At 35.0% G+C, this 16979-nt stretch overlaps 1 protein-coding gene across 2 annotated transcripts in view; it reads left to right on the top strand.

Moving 5' to 3' along the window:
- The window catches only part of GPR63 (G protein-coupled receptor 63), a 60348-nt gene extending 43855 nt beyond the window's left edge, over window positions 1-16493 (top strand). For both annotated transcript variants that reach the window (XM_016431198.2, XM_056818614.1), the window contains exon 2: window positions 10107-16493. In XM_016431198.2, the coding sequence (XP_016286684.1) occupies window positions 10220-11521 (1302 nt within the window). In that variant the 5' untranslated portion in view covers window positions 10107-10219 and the 3' untranslated portion in view covers window positions 11522-16493. The remainder of the gene's footprint in view (window positions 1-10106) is intronic.
- The last annotated feature ends 486 nt before the right edge of the window (window positions 16494-16979 follow it).

The following is a 16979-nucleotide window of genomic DNA, read 5'->3' as shown; positions in this document are numbered from 1 at the left end:
ATAATAGAGAAAAATATAATAGAGAGTATAAGCTCATTTGAAAAATATAATAGAGAACGAAGAGGCAGCTCAGTATAGCAGAGAATTTAGAGGGTTGAAGCCTTGGATTTGAATCATTAATTAGTTACTCATCAACTTGGGCAAGTTTCTTAAACCATCAGGGTTTCACTTCCTCTCTTTTGTAAAATGAAGAAGGGTGAATTCAGTGGCTTCTCTTGAATCTCAAAAAATATACTTTGCTAAAAAGCAGTAATACTCTACTAAGTCAAATTATCTGTCCCCACAGAATTTATGAATGGAAAGAGGACAGCAAATAGATACAAAATGGAACATATTTCCTAAAAGCTGATTATCAAGATGATAGCAACTTGGATTTAGACAGTGACTCCATACCCAATATATTATTTTTGGAGTATTTTTAATTATTTAAAAATTTTATTTTTAAAAAACAAATGTTATTTAAAATATAAAATCAAAATGATATGTGTGGGTATATTAAACAGATAGAGACAAGAAACAGAGAGAGATGTGGAGATAATTTTAAAGGTGAAGTAATAAATAGCTAGAGATACTATATTAGGAAAGACCTCCTATTGATGGTGAGATTTAAGCCGATCCTTGAAGTGAGTCAGGGAAGCTAAGAGAAAGAGGGGAGGGAAAAGAAAATTGAATATGTGGGACACAGCAATTATAAGGCATAGAGACAGGAGATGGAGTTACTCCATTAGAAGAACAGCAGGTAAGTGACTATAGCTGGGGAATGGAAAGGAAACAAGCATTTATTAAATGTTTAATGTCCTGTGCTAATTATTATTTCATTTGAGACTCACAATAACCCTGGGAGGAAAGTGCTGTTATTATCCCTATTTTACAGTTGAGGAAACTAAGGCAAACAGAAGTTAAGCCACTTGTCCAGGGTCACCACAGCTAGTAAGCATCTCAGTCCTGATTTGAATTTAGTTCTTCTTGATTCCAGCCCCAGCTATTACTCTCTATTGCACCACTTCACTGGATTTTAGTGTGAGGGGGAGGAATATGTGACAAGGTTGAAAACATAGGAAGGGGAAAGGTTATAAGTTACTTTAAATACCATGCAAAGGACTTTATATTTTATCCTGGAGATAATAGGGAGCCAATGGAGCTCATCAAGTAGGAGGTGATGTGTTTGGGTCTGTGTTCAGAAAAATCACCTGGGCAGCTTAATGGAAGATGGATTATAATGGGGAGAAGCTTAAATTGGGAAGACCTCTTAGGCTGCCTGGCAGAAGGGAAAGAGCACACTGGGTTGAGAGTTAGGAGTAATTTAGGTTTGCGTCCTAGGCTTCTGGTACTAGGTGTTTGAATTTGGGAAGTTTATTTCACCTCTGGGTTCAGTCTTCTCATTTGCAAAATCAAAGTAGTAATACAGATAGTACTCACCTAGGAAAGCAGTCAGATAAGGCTACATCTTTAAAGTGATTTTCAAATCTTTTAGTGATATGCAAAGAGTAGTTCAATTGCTTCAAGGGCATCATGCAACTTCTAGAGTAGGGGCTTACATGTATCCTGAGCATTTGTTTCTTTCTACCAGTCCTAGTCTCTCCATTTCAGTTTCTATTAGTAGTAATTCTAGTCCCATTTGCTGATTTTCTCATACTCTTGTATAATTCTATTTATGATTTCCTTTTCATATAACTTATTTTTTCCTTCCTTTTCCTCCTTTTACATCCTACTTCACTAGGGGTGTGTGTGTGTGTGTGTGTGTGTGTGTGTGTGTGTGTGTGTGTGTGTGTGTACACGTAAGGGAGCCAGCTTAGAAGGGTGCCTCTAGAATGCTTATTGAGATTTCCACCTGACTGAGACTTTTGTATAATGTAACAAATATGCTATATACCAAAGATGAACTTAAAATATTTTTACACATGAATACAATTTTTAGTAATTATTTTCTAAAAAAAATGGGCTTCCTAAGAATAGAAGGCAGCAAGTCAGTGTTATGAGATCTTCTTTTGTCCTTGTTATCTAGTAATTGGAGAGAAGAGCAAAGGAAAGAACACTCATGATCACCCAACCACCACCCTTTTAGTGGAAAAAAATATGTTCTTGAAAGATGTAGATAATAAAGGCTAATAGTACAAACATTTCATTATTTTTTTAATTTAAGGTGTGATGAGGTTTCTTTAATCATTTTTCTAGAATCAATTAGGTGGGCTGGAATAGTTGGGAAAGGCTTTATGATATGGTACTGATATAATAACTTTAGTCTCTTCTGTTGCACTCTTCCCCCACTGATGATTCCCTTCTAAACCTCCTTCCACATAGCTACCAGAGTGACCTTCTTCAAGAATTAGGCTGGCCATGTCATTCCCTTGCTGAGAAATTCTCAGTTTGGGGTCAAATTTATAAGAATGCAAGTCATTCCCAAATTGATAAATGGTCAAAAAGATATGAATTGTCAGTTTTCAGATGAAGAAATTAAAGCTATCTATAGTCATATGGAAAAAAAATACTCTAAATCACTGTTGATTAGAGAATTGGACGTTCAGACAACTCAGGTACCACCTCAATCCTATCAGATTGGCCAATATGACTGAAAAAAAGGAAATAGAAAATGTTGAAGGAGATGTGGGAAAATTGGGACAGTAATGCAGTTGATGGAGTTGTGAAAAGATCCAATCATTCTGGAGAGCAATTTGGAACTGTGGCCAAAGGGTTATCAAACATACCCTTTAACTCAGCAATATCACTATTAGGTCTGTCTCCTAGAGAAGTTAAAAAAAAAAAGAAAGAAGATCCATATGTACAAAAACAGTTATAGTAACTCTTTTTTGGTGGCAGAGAATTAGAAAATGAGTAGATGTCCATCAGTTGGGGAATGCCTGAACAAATTGTAGTATATGATTATGATGGAATAGTATTGAGAAATGATGAGCTGGACATGTTCAGAAAAATCTGGAAGAACTTACCTGAACTAATGCAGTGGAAATGAGCAGAACCAGAACAACCTCATACATAGTAACAGCAATAGTTTATGAGATTCAACTGTGATGACAGTTGACTTAGATGACTAGTCACTTAGTGATTTCTCCCTCCTTAAGTTATCTTGTAAATTCTTATCTGTTTATATGTTGTAATTCACAGTAGAAGGTAAGTAAGCTTCTTGAGGGCAAGGACTCATTTTCCTCTTTTGTCTGTATTTCTCCAGTACCTAACACTGTGCCTTCCTCATAGCAGATGCTTAGTAAATTATTGTTAGAAAGCCAGTAAGGTTAGGAGTGAAACAAGGATGTCCATTTCCACCAATATTATTTAATACAGTAATTAGAAATGCTAGCAATAGCAATGAGAAGAAAAGGAAATTGAAGAAATGAGACTAGGAAAAGAGATAACAAAACTATGCCTTTTTGCAGACAGTCTGATGATACATGTGGAAAATCCTAGAGAGTCAACTAAAAATTAGTCAATCAATTAAACTATCAATAATTTTATCAAAGTAGCAGAATATAAAATAAACTCATAAATCATTAGCATTTTATATATTACTAGCAAAGACCTGTAAGAAGAGAGAGAGAAAGAGAAAAATAACCACAGACAGAATAAAATATCTAGGAGTATGCCTGCCAAAACAAACCCAAGAACTTTTTGAACATAATTGTAAAATACTTTATACAAATAAAGTCAGATTTAGATAACTGGAAAAATATTAATTGTCCATGGGTGTGCCTAGAGCCAGTATAATTAAAATAACAGTCATACTCAGCCTAACATATTTATTTAATGCCATTCCAATCAAATTACCAAAAATAATTTTATTGAGCTAGGAAAAATAATAACAAAATTAATTTGGAAGAACAAAAGATAAAGAATGTCAAATGAATTAATGAAAGAAAGTATAAATGAAGGAGGTCTAGCTGCAGCAGATGCTTTTCTCAGAGAGGTCTTAAATCTAAAATATATAGAGAACTTTGTCAAAGTTAATAAATGGTCAAAAGTTATGAGAAGATAGTTTTTGATTAATAAATCAAAGGCATATAATAATATATGAAAAAATACCATGAGCCACTACTTATTAGAGAAATGCAAATGAAAACAATTCTGCTCTATCATCTCATACTATCAGAGTAGCTAAAATAATAAAATTACCAAATGACAAATGTTGAAGGGGGATTTTGTAAAATAGGGACACTAATGCACTGTTCATGTAACCATGAACTGATCCAACCATTTTGTAGAGAAATTTGTAATTATGTTTAGAGAGTTATAAAACTTTTTATATCCTTAGACCCAGCCATACCATTGCTGAGTCTATTTCTTAAGGAGATAAGGAAAAAAGGAAAATAACTTAAATGGTCTAATATATGTATAGCAGCCCTTTGTGGGAGCAAACAACTGGAAATCAAGAGGATATCCATGAATTGGGGAATGGTTTAATAAATTTTGGTATATGATTGTGATGGAATACTATTGCACCATAAGAAAAGTTGAGTAGATTAATTAAAAAAAAAACTTGGAAAGATCTATACAAAATAATGAAGAGTGAAAGAAGTGGAACCAAGACAACATTATGCTTGGCTACAGAATTAATATTTGAGAAATGACTTGTGACTGTCTACTTCCAGAGAAAGAACTGATAAATAGAAATGTAAAAACAATTTTATATGCATATCTTTTTTGTTGGGTGATGTTTTCTCTGGGAAGGGAAGAGAGAAGAGTTGAGATACATGGGAATAAATTATATTTTTAAAAAAGTAAATTATTAGGTTAGCTTGGAGTTTGGAACTGAGCTGATCCTTACTAAGACTTTCTGTTATTCTCATACTTACATTCTATAAGTGGAAGTTTCTCTGGAGTGAAAAGTGTGAAAATGCAGAGAAAATGAATTCTAAAAAAACATATGTGGGAATACATTTATTGAGACATAGCTAAGAGGCTTGCCAGACAGTGTAGCAGAGCAGATAAAGTACTACATTTTGAGTAGGGAAGATCCAGCTTCAAATTATGTTTCTGATACTTGTTTGCTATGTGACCAGAGACCAGTTCATTAACCTTACTGATTCTATGCCTGTTTCCTTATGTGGTTATAATAATGCCCTAGTGGGTATCTTAAAGTTGTAAGGCTCAAATGAGTTCATTTATCTTAAGTGCTTTGCAAATCTAAAGTCCTGTATAAGTGCCAGTTATTATTAATAGTAAATATGACATAATATATAAAAAGACAAGCCAAGGAATCAGAAAGAACTTGGTTCAAGCCCTGTCTCTGACATAACTGTGAAACTATGAATGCTTTGCCCCTTACTGTTCCAAAAAACTCTACAAAACTAAAGATGACAAATGAGTTGCAGATTTAGATAAGTGATAAAATTCCCCACACCAGGAATATGAATGAAATTATGGAACTAGATAAAAAAAAATTAAAGTGATAATGATATTCTAAAAATTTTTCTTTTTATAAAAATATATATGTTTCTAAATAAAGAGTATTACTTCTTAATAAGTAATTCTTTTGCATTTATGTGGACTTTATGACATTTTTACTCAGTATGAATGGTTAGCCTTTACATGGAACCCAGTTATTACAACTAATAATAATAAGATAATATAATAATACTAGCATTTATATGGTGCTTATTTTTGCAGAACACTTACAGATGATATTATTGTCAAAACAACCCTGGGGGGGTAAGTACTATTATTGTGCCAAATTTATAGATGAGGAAGCTGAAGTAAATGGGTTAAATGATTTGCCCAGGGTCACAAGAATACTAAAAATCTCAGGCTGGATTTGAACTTAGGTCTTTTCTGATTACAGGTCTGGCACTCTATTCACTTAGCTTTCTACCTGCCTTTAATTTACTTATACCTGTAAATGAAGCACAGTCTAGGAGAGATCTTGGAGATCTTTCTGTTTTATTTTGCAACAGAGAACATGAATACTTTTGCTAAAAATGTTTCTATTTTAGGATAGGAATAAAGACTAGAATTTGTGATTTTACTGGTATTTGGAACTCCTGGATGGGGAAACTCCCTTTATCAACATTTCCTGGCACTTCTCCAGTCTTAGAGAGGGGCTTAGGACCCTGAGAAATTTTGACCTGCCTGGGGTCACACACAAGGCTTTTAGGATGTGGACCTCCATCTTTCAAGGTTCAGGGCTGGCTCTGTATTCATCATACTATTCTGCCTTGCACTTGAGGTTTAACATTTTCTGAAAAGACATAACATATTATATTATATTATATTTGACTTATATAAAGGAGGGTAATTCAAATTGATTTTGTGGTTACTCTTTTACAAAAATCAGGAGAAAAGTGAGATTCCCCATCTGTAAGAATATATTATTTCTCTACGTATTGATTGCCAAGTCTTGATGTGTCTGTGATTCTGAAGTGTTTCTAAGTCACTCGAGACAACTATTTTTTAAAAAAAGTCTTTCCTTATTTTATTTCCTGGCCTTTTTATTCTCAGAGAGTAGGTTGTAATAGAAGTGATTTGTTTAAAGATTATAACTTCAGTGTTCCACACAGTACAAATAATCTGAATAATGACAGTAGTTTCAGCAGTTGTTAGCATTTTGTTAGTCTATCTAGAGAAGTCTAGGGAACATATGCCATATATTATTTTATATTTTATAATTCTGAGGGCAAATACTGGACCTGTGATTTGGAGTAGGACATGGGCTCTTAAAAGTGTGTGAGATAGACTTTGAAGTCTGTGGTCCCCTCAGAATAATGTTTTTAAACAGTTAAAAGAAATGCTGAATTTTATTTAGTGGTGAATGAACTCCTGGGGGAAGAAACTCCTACCAATGCAAGTCTGTATCTCCTTTGCAACTTCTAATCTTAGAAAGCTGCATGGACGACCAAGAGAACTTTAAGTGACTTGTCCAGGATTGCTAGACCAGCAGGTGTCAGAGGAAAACTTGATCAACCCTTGAAGCTTTTTTGGTTTTGAGGCTGTTCTCTATTATGCTATACTGTGTCTCACAATTATAAGCCTGCTTGATACCATATATATGGTAAAATCTAATAATAAACTCAGAGACAGATGTATGTGTGTTTACACGACAAGTATGTACACATATACACGCAGGCATCCTGAAAAGTAGAGTTTGTGTATAAATCTATAAATTTAATAACAATAGATTCCTCAATATATCTCCCTAGATAACTCTGTTTAAGTCAATAATTGCTGCCATGTTGTGCTTAAGATGGATGAAAGTTCCTTGCAGTTTTTTATTAAGGAGAGACTATACTTAATTTTCATTTTATTATTATTTTTATCTGAGCTCTCCAGTGAAAACACTGTGTCTACCAAAGTGGATCAGTAGCTGTTGTACACTTAGAATTTTAGTGGTTTGAGGCAATAAGAATTTAAGGGGTTTGTCTGTGGTTACAGAGGAGGAAAGAATCAAAACTAGATTTATTTTTCTGAGTCCAGCTCTCTCTGTTAGACCATGTTGCTTTGTTCTATAGAAAAGGGAATTAAATCACAACACAGAAAATGATTAAAATGTACAGAAACTTTTGAATTAAATTCAGTTAATTTGGGATGTCTATTTCCCAGTTATAAGATATAATAAAGTTGATAATATAATGTTTTACTATCCATTCTACATTATAAATATTATGTTGTTTTAAAAATAGGTTCTATATGTATATATGTATACACGCCCACACATACATACATATAGATACAGTGGATAGAGCAGTGGACCTGGGGTCAGGAAAGCCCAAGTTCAAATCTGGCCTGAGACACTTAACTAGCTGAATGACCCTGGGCAAGTTGTTTAACCTCTGATTGATTCAGTTCCCTCATTTGTAAAGTGCTCATAAAAAAAAGCACCTACCTCCCAGGGCTGTTGTGAGGATCGAATGAAATAATAATTGTAAAACACTTGGCACAGTGCCTGGCACACACATAGTAAGTTCTATATAAATGTTACAGCAATTGATTTGAGCTGAAAACTTATTTTTAGCAACTTTTCTTTTCTAAAACCTAAACTCATAATAATTTTGACAGAATTTCTATAATGGTAAAAGTCATAAAGTATATATTATCAATTCATTTAAAAAAATCATTGAAATTATAGGTCCTATCCCAAGTTGCTGCTTGCTTTTTTTGGATACCACAGCACAATGATGACTATATTTTCAGCCACTGAAAAATCCAGATCTTTTTCATGGAAGCAACTTGCTAGTGATATTTTGTACATTAGCTACTTGTATATTTGTTTGAATCTAACAAATGGATTTTGTGTTCATTCTTGTGTTTTTTCCTGATAACCATTTTTTGCTTTCCCTTTCTCAAGTGGAAGATTATTCTATTTGGTAAAGAAAACAGAAACTAAAAATCAAATAATTCAATTTTTAAAAATTATCATCATCATTCTGTCTACCATCAGTGTTCCTATCCTATTCTTCTTATAGATTCACCTCAACAGAACTAAAAAGGCCCTTCCTGAGTATTTTTCACAAATCCCAGCTAAATCTGATCGTTAGCCTTCCTCGCAGTTATGTTGCAGAACTATGCCATTGTCCCTAGTTGACTGTCCTCTCTTCCTTGCCCTTTAAAAATCTGAATTCCTTGATGAATGCCCTCATCCATGATTTTTTTTCCCCCATTCTAACTTAAAAGAGCAGTCTTAGTAATTAGGAGCAAGGCTAAAATTCAAGGTAGTTGGTATCTGGGTAGGGGAAGAGAGTGGAAAAATTGCTGAATTTTTTTTTTCCCCATGCCTGCCCTTTGTTCTGACCATTTATTATCTTGGGAGTTAGAAAAGACAAAAGGTAGGTAAAAGTAGAGCAGTTGGTGCTTGTTCAGAAATGAGGGAAGAGAATTAAGGCCACTTTGTTCACTGTTCTGTGACTTTCTCTCTGCAAAGACAAAAGTTATAAGAACAATGGGTCCTTGGAATTAAAAAAAAACACACATAAAAGATTATTTTGACACAGAGCAGTGGCTGCTCAGAGGATAAGGAAAGCCTTTGTGTAGAAGGTACCACAAGCTGTTTTGAAGCAAACAAAAGATTTCTTGGCAAACTATGGATTAAACAGAAGCTCAGGTATCTATGGCCCATTTGCCATCATGCAAGTTTTTCTAGCAGGGCTAGAGCCATCCAGAAGTCTAGTTGTTAAGTAATGAAAGTTGTGGAGTTCTTTAAGCCTTCTTATCAACCTTTCCCCTTAGATAACTAGCCAGTGTTTCATTCTTGCTCTCAGCTGATTGTTGGCTAATCCCTGCTGAAGTATTATGGGATGCCTTAATTCATAGCTTATGCTTGATATCTACCCAAGAGCACTGCTCAACTTCTTTTAATGATGAAATACTGAAAACAAGAAAATCATTCAAGACAAATTAATTAAAGTATGAATAAATTATTAACAACAAGTAATGAGTGGGAGGGAAATTATCATACAGAGTAGCCAGGTTCTCAGATGAACAAAATAGTAAAATTCTAAACTTTAATAAGTTATGGTTTAAATAATAATAGCTAATATTTCTAGTGCTTACTATGTGCCAGGCGCTGTGCTAAGGGCTTTATAATTATCTGAAATGACACTTCCAATATCCCTGGAGGTAAGTGCTATTATTATCCCCATGTCATAAAGAAAGCAAAGCAAACAAAATAAATTACTTTCTCAGTGTCACATAGTGACTGTGGCTTAATTCGAACTTTGTAGTTCCTGACTCCAAGCTTGATGTTCTATTCATTGTGCATTGTGATATATAAAATAAAAGCCAATCTTTAAAATTGGATTACAAGGTGCATGTTTGTTTTAAAAAAAGTTTTCTATTTCCTTAGGATATTCAGACTTCTCAGAAATTTTTCCATTACCATTTATACACAAAAAATAAGAAAGCAATATTTTATTGTTGATAGGGTTAAAGAAATGCCCAAATGTCTTTAATAATTAAGAGTAAAATGGATGAGAGGGTGGTGGAGAAGATGGTAATCTTTATGGTTGGTGATAATGCCCATACTGTTGAAATCAAGTCAGAGTATCAAAAGAAAGTAGAATTTTCAAAAAAAAAAAAAAAAGAGAAGTCTAGGAATTTAAAGAATCTTTTTGTTGTTGTTGTTGTTATTGTTTCAGATTTAATTCCTATCCTTTGTGGTTTATTTTCAGTTAGAAGGACTGCTGTGGAAGATGGAATGCCTCTGTTTCCAGGCGTGTGTTTTTAAGCTGGCCAAATGGAATCTCGACCTTCTGATCGATGGTGAAATGTTTCAAGGACCCTTATGTCTTGGGTTGGACATTCCATTCTTCTGAATCAAATCATGGTCCTCTCGGCAGTGCTGACAGCTGCCCATCCTGGGACAGCAAACACAACTTTTGTTATTTATGAAAACGCCTATATTAATTTTACCACCCCTCCCTCCGTCCTTTATGGTGGCGTGGATTCGCCCCTGAGGCACGGTGTGGACCCCACTAGCACCACCACCGAGACCAGTTCATTAACGGCGAACAGTACATCCGCTTCCTCAACGTCAGAAGCTTTCAAGAGCCTAAGCTTGCCTCTGCAGATCATCCTTTCTGCCATAATGATATTTATTTTGCTGGTTTCTTTTCTTGGGAACTTTGTCGTCTGCCTTATGGTCTACCAGAAGGCTGCCATGCGTTCTGCAATTAACATCCTGCTTGCCAGCTTGGCGTTTGCAGACATGCTGCTGGCCGTGCTGAACATGCCCTTTGCCCTGGTGACTATCCTCACGACTCAGTGGATTTTTGGGAAAGTCTTCTGCAGGGTGTCCGCTATGTTTTTTTGGCTCTTTGTTATCGAGGGAGTTGCTATCCTGCTTATTATCAGCATCGACAGATTCCTGATTATAGTTCAGAGGCAGGATAAGCTGAACCCATATCGCGCTAAGATGCTCATCGCCGTGTCTTGGGCCACTTCGTTTTGCGTGGCGTTCCCTTTGGCCGTGGGCAACCCAGATCTGCAGATCCCTTCCAGAGCCCCCCAGTGCGTGTTTGGCTACACCACCAACCCCGGCTACCAGGCTTATGTCATCCTGGTGGTTCTCATTTCTTTTTTTATCCCTTTCCTGATGATGCTGTATTCTTTCATGGGCATCCTCAATACCGTGCGGCACAACGCAGTCCGAATTCATAGCTATCCTGAGGGCATTTGCCTCAGTCAAGCCAGCAAGCTGGGCCTCATGAGTCTGCAGAGACCCTTCCAGATGAGCATTGATATGAGCTTTAAGACACGTGCCTTCACCACCATCTTGATTCTCTTTGTCGTCTTCATCGTCTGCTGGGCTCCGTTCACGACGTACAGCCTCGTGGCCACATTTGACAGCCACTTCTACTACAAGCACAACTTCTTTGAAATCAGCACCTGGCTACTGTGGCTCTGCTACCTCAAATCTGCTTTAAACCCGCTGATTTACTACTGGAGAATCAAGAAATTTCATGATGCCTGCCTAGACTTAATGCCCAAGTCCTTCAAGTTTTTGCCACAGCTCCCAGGACACACGAAACGACGCATTCGCCCCAGTGCTGTGTATGTGTGTGCAGAGCACCGAACAGTAGTGTGAAACGAGAACAATTGCATGTTTACACGTGGGTGGGGGTTTTCTTCCACTTTCTGATTGATTTTTAAAATATGGCTTCCTCACCTGCCATATATATCTATACACACATACGTATGTATATATATATTCATTCATGTACAGGAATACTTGAGTGTATTGGAGAGAGAGAGAGAGAGAGAGAGAGAGAGAGAGAGAGAGAGAGAGAGAGAGAGAGAGAGAGAGAGAGTATTTGTATGTACAAGATAAGAGAAATTATTTATTGGATGTACTGTTTGCTACTAGGGATATCTAATAGTGAAATGATGAGAGATGTTACCTCTAGGATTCAAGGAAAGCTCACACTTTGGGGGAAAAAAAGTTGTGGGTTTTTTTTTTTTCTTACCACGTGGATCAGGTTGTGCTCATTTCTCATGGAGCCTCTACTTTGCATTGAATTGTAGATGTGTTGTTGCTGCTAAGGTATTCTTAGTTGAGTTTTGCATGTTTTTACCCCCCTAGGAAGACACTGCTGCTTTTTGCCATTGCATTGGAGCCAAAAGTTTTGCATTCTTCAGTGGAAAAATGTCAACTATTTAATTATTATTATTAAAAATAATGACTAAGTTGTTATTAATGGTAATAATAAAATTCTAGGGGTTATGACATTTGAAAAGTCATTAATATTTACTTTGGTGCACTTTATGAAACAGTTATGAACTGCAATTCATCTGATGTTTGGGGCCACATATTTTTTTCAGAGTTATTTTTACATGTGGCTTATTTTATTGGAGTCTAGTTTTAGTAGTAAAAAAAAAAAATGCTTTCCTTTATTCTAGCCATAGAATTTCTTTACTCTTTACTCTGCATTCTTGGTTTTATTGGTTGGACCTACTAAAGGTTAAATTCAGCAGTATTTCTGTTATAGTAGAGGTCTGAAGGGCAGAACTGAGGGCAGTGGAAAGCCAAAGGTTCTTATTGATATGCAATAAGCATAGGGATAGGGACTAGACCTCTGATTTTGCTAGAGAAATCTTGGATGAAGAAATTCCCTCTTCCAAAGTAAGTTGATGCCTTTTCTTTGACATGTAGCCTTAGTGAGTTGCCAAGGGTTATCTAGCCAGAATGGGTCAGAGTCAGGATTTGAATGAACTCAAGTCTTCTGGCTCCCAAAGCCAACTCTCTGTCCTCTGCACCATACTGTCTCTATAAAATAGGAAATGGTTATCAAGGATGAGAAAGTTCTCTGAAGTCAGAAGGGTTATTTTTAGTGACCATAGAAAGGCACCTTCTATTCGGGAACAGGGTATGTTATATTTAGTAACTAAGAAAGATTGGAGAGAGATTCAGAATTTCTTTGGCCTTTTATAGAAAAGAACTTTTATATGGGGATGGGGTAGAGAATTGTAGAACTGATAATGCACTAAAAATTGAGAAATAAAAATATATGGAAAACTTAATAAACTACAAGGCCATAAGATGATTTCTTGATTGAGAAGACGAGTTGGGTAACATTTCCAATGCCTTTTGTACAAACCCTCGTGTTCAAGGACCCTCCTGGGCTATAACTGTAACAGCTTCCAGGCCTGCCCAGAGATGTAGTTTGGGGCAATGTATCAGATGTGTTTAATGCCAACCCCCAAGCAAAGCCAGGATTTGGAGAGATGAGAATTCTCTGAATTTCAGATCTCCCACTAGTAAGTAAAAATGGGATAGATACCCACTAGAGTAGGACAGGCACTTGACGTGTTTTTTTTTTCCTATTTGTAATGATAAATCCACACAGACCCTTCCTCCTTTCCCCTCTCCCCACTTTCTTATTGATTTTTTAAAAATGGATTTTTCCACCTTGGTCAGGCTGAAAAATGCAGGGACTACTCAGGTCCAATTCCACTACTGATCAGCATAGGAGCTTTGATTTGATCCATTTCTGACCCAAACTGGTTTACTCTTCTAGGTAAACTGGTGAAATCTGCTATTAGAACTCATCATACACATAACAAACTTAATGTGGATTCCACTAAAGCTCAGAACTCCTGAACTCAAGGAGTCCTCGAGCTTCATTCTCTCTGGTAGCTGGGATTATAGATTTAACCCACTAAAAATAAGAACTGCTGAGCTCCAGAGATCCTCTGACCTCAACCACTCTGATGACTGAGATTACAAATTCATATTGACTATTTCTGGTTACTTAAGGCATGTGAACAAAACACCCAGAAGGGATGAGAAAGGGGCCAGGAAAGAACAAATCTAGCTGGCCCATAAGCAATTGAACTTTGGGCTTTTCTACTTTAACCAACTGAAGTAATAGCAATTAATATTTCTGATTTATAGTGTCATCACCCTCAGTCTCATCTTCCATAGCTCAAGAGTGTCAGTGATTTCAGGGTATTAATCATCTTTAATAGCTCAAAAGAAGTGTGTTTGCTGAACTGGAAATAGATAATTGAATAATCCAAATCAGAAGAATGTAATGGCATTGTTTTCCAATATTTCCTTGAACTTTTTATTTCCCCACCTCTTCTTCAAAAGTGGCATAGTGCACAGCTCGGAAGAGCTGTGGATTTGGGAGGTAAAAGAAAATATAAAAATCCAAGGGCTCTGATTTTAAGGTATCCAACTTCTATCAAGTTAAAGAATTTAAAAAAAAATGTAGTGTAAATCCATATTTTGGTTTTGCACTATTTGCATCTGATAGTCACCTACCTTTTTAATTTTTAAAAATTGATGTTAGTCACTAATTCTAACTTCTCATTTACAAGTAAAATTACAAGTTGCCAGCATTAGAAGTTTGACAGTATTCACTAAGGATCATTACCATTTACTAAACTGTTCCACAGAGCCCTGGTGTTCTTCCTTATGATGTCAGTAGTGGTCTCATAAGAATGTTTTGATGCAATTGATATTTCCCTTCTAAAATATGAAATGATGGAATCTCTATCAGTAGTAATTGTGTGAATTTTTTTCAGACTTTCCCTGCCTATCTTTTCATTTCTGAGATGATTTGTACACTTATCCCCAGTCCAGCATTTATGGGTTTTGTGAATATATTTCAAGTCTAAAACTACTCTGTGGCCAAATTAACTTAGAAATATTTCTTTATGTAAAATTAAAATACTATATGGTCTATACTAGTCACAGATTGAAATGTGTTGTTCGCCTCTGACTAGTTCACTAACTGGATTTTTAAAACGGGTATTAAAGTGGTGGAATAGAAGTGAAAAAAATTTCTAAGGCTAATAATCAGTATAATCTGCATTCTCCTACATGGTTGTTTTTATTTTGGGTGTGTTTTTATTTTAAAATTACTGTCAGGTAGTTGTAATTTTATTTTTTATTTTTAAAGAATAGCTTGTTAGATACTGTTGTATTATTTATGAACAATGCAGAATTTGACAGGATTATAAGTTGAGATGCCACGGAATGCTGAAAGGATCCTGAAAGGTCAACATTGATACCTCATAGCAGTGCTAATAACCTCAGATAATCGTTTGATCCTGTAGTAGGATTACTAGGTTATATTTAAGGATCCTAAGATCTTGTATCTAGAGCTAGATAGGGATCTCGAGAGATCAGTTGTTTCAACTCCCTCATTTACAGAAGAAGCAACAGAGTTCCAGAGGGATTGAACAACCTACCCCATGTCACAAATATAATAAGTAACAACTAGAATTTGATCTTGGGTCCTGTGACTGTGATGTTCAATGCTGTTTCCACTACAGTACTTTTAAATAATTTTAACTTTTTTCTGATTTGTTTAAAATTAAGGTTTAAATTTATACTTTCAGGTGCAAAATTTTCATTCATTGACTGTTTACCGCTTTTGGTTTTTTTTGTTGGGCACCACGAAATATGCTCCTACTGCTTACTGCCATTCATGGGATCTAGAACAGATCTAGAACTGATAAAAAAGGCTCTAGAAGAAAAGAAGTCCATGTTATAAGCCAAATAGAATGATTTCATTGTGCAATTAGGTTATTTCCTCTTCTATCAATATTTTTAGAAATGACAACCATATAGATGTCTGTTTATCATTTTTATTTTTATTAATGCTAATTATTGAGAATAAGGAGCAAGACTGATCTTAGATCCTAATACACATAGAGGATAAAATTTGCATATTTACTATGCCTTATTTGTTGACATTTTGTCTTAGACCAAGCCTTTGACTATATCAGGTTTTCCTTGACTTTGGACTTGTTCATCTCCAAATTATTGGAGGAAAAACAAGTGATTTTAAATTTAAAAGTCATAATTTTTCAGAGTTTTATGGATAAATATCTATGTTGTCTCATTCTCCCTAGAGAAGTATTATTAGCTATTAACTCATTCTATGTGGCTTCATGGAAAGTGTACAAAAAAAAAGGTCAAGATGAAGATGAACTCAATTTCTATTGCTCTGCTATTCTAGTCATGTTTTAATGAAGGCATGAGTTAAAATGAACTTGTTATAACTTTTAATCTATATAAATCTGTTGCCAATGGTGGTCTTTTGTAAAAAGCTAGTAATATTGGTAATAATTGATCTTTGTTTTGGCCGTTTACAGTTTACATGAAAATGTTTATGTATATATCCAAGATAATTGTACTTATCAACTTATCTTCCTTGCCTGACATTTTCATACTACTGTGATTTTGAATCTATATGTGAAGAACTGCTGGATTACAACTTGTTCTCATGAGGATTTTGCAATCATAATTCTGCACTTTTAACTTCTTTGGAAATTCCAATTTTGTAACAATAAAGGAAACCTTCAGAGCACATGTTTCTTATTGCAGATAAAATAGTGACACATTTCCTAGATGTCTGTCCATCTCCATTAGAGCCAGTTCTTTGTGATGAAGTGAGATTTCCTTTACAGCTAAAACTCACTTTTATGGAAAAGCTTGAAATATTGGTTTAAAAATTTGAATCTTCTACAAGTGATTGTTCTGTGCATATTCTTATTTCAATTGTGAAGATGAATCTCAACTAAAAAAATAAATGTTTAACTTTTTATTTTTAAGAGTCAGAATTCTTTTATGTTTAGAAGACTTTCAACTTTCTTGTGGTAGGTACCATTGTCTTAGTAATGAGTGAGTTCTCCATTGTTGAAAATCTTTTAAGTAGAGGAAAGATAAACAGTTGTTGAATATATTATAGTAGAAATTCTTTTTTGGGTATGGAGGTTGGATTCAATGGCTTTTAAGGACCTTTAAAATATTAAATTCTTGAATACAGACACATTTTGCTCAGATACTTTGCCAGTTTTGTCTTGTTTAAATTATGAGTTTAATTTTAAAACTTCTTTCTTTTGAGTTTTATTTTTATTATTCAAATAAGATTCTAAGAACTCATTGTACATTAACAATTATTCTTATACTAGAAAATCTTAAAATAGTTCAAAATGAAATGAATAATTATTGTCAAGAAGTATGCTATAGAAATCCCCCTGAACAGCATTTATTAAGTCCAGACTTTGTATTAGGCATTATGATAGATACT

This window comes from Monodelphis domestica, chromosome 2 (assembly GCF_027887165.1).
Source record: "Monodelphis domestica isolate mMonDom1 chromosome 2, mMonDom1.pri, whole genome shotgun sequence".
Lineage (NCBI taxonomy): Eukaryota > Metazoa > Chordata > Mammalia > Didelphimorphia > Didelphidae > Monodelphis > Monodelphis domestica.
The sequence above is the reverse complement of the archived record's forward strand: the minus strand, read 5'-3'. Positions and strand labels throughout refer to the sequence as shown.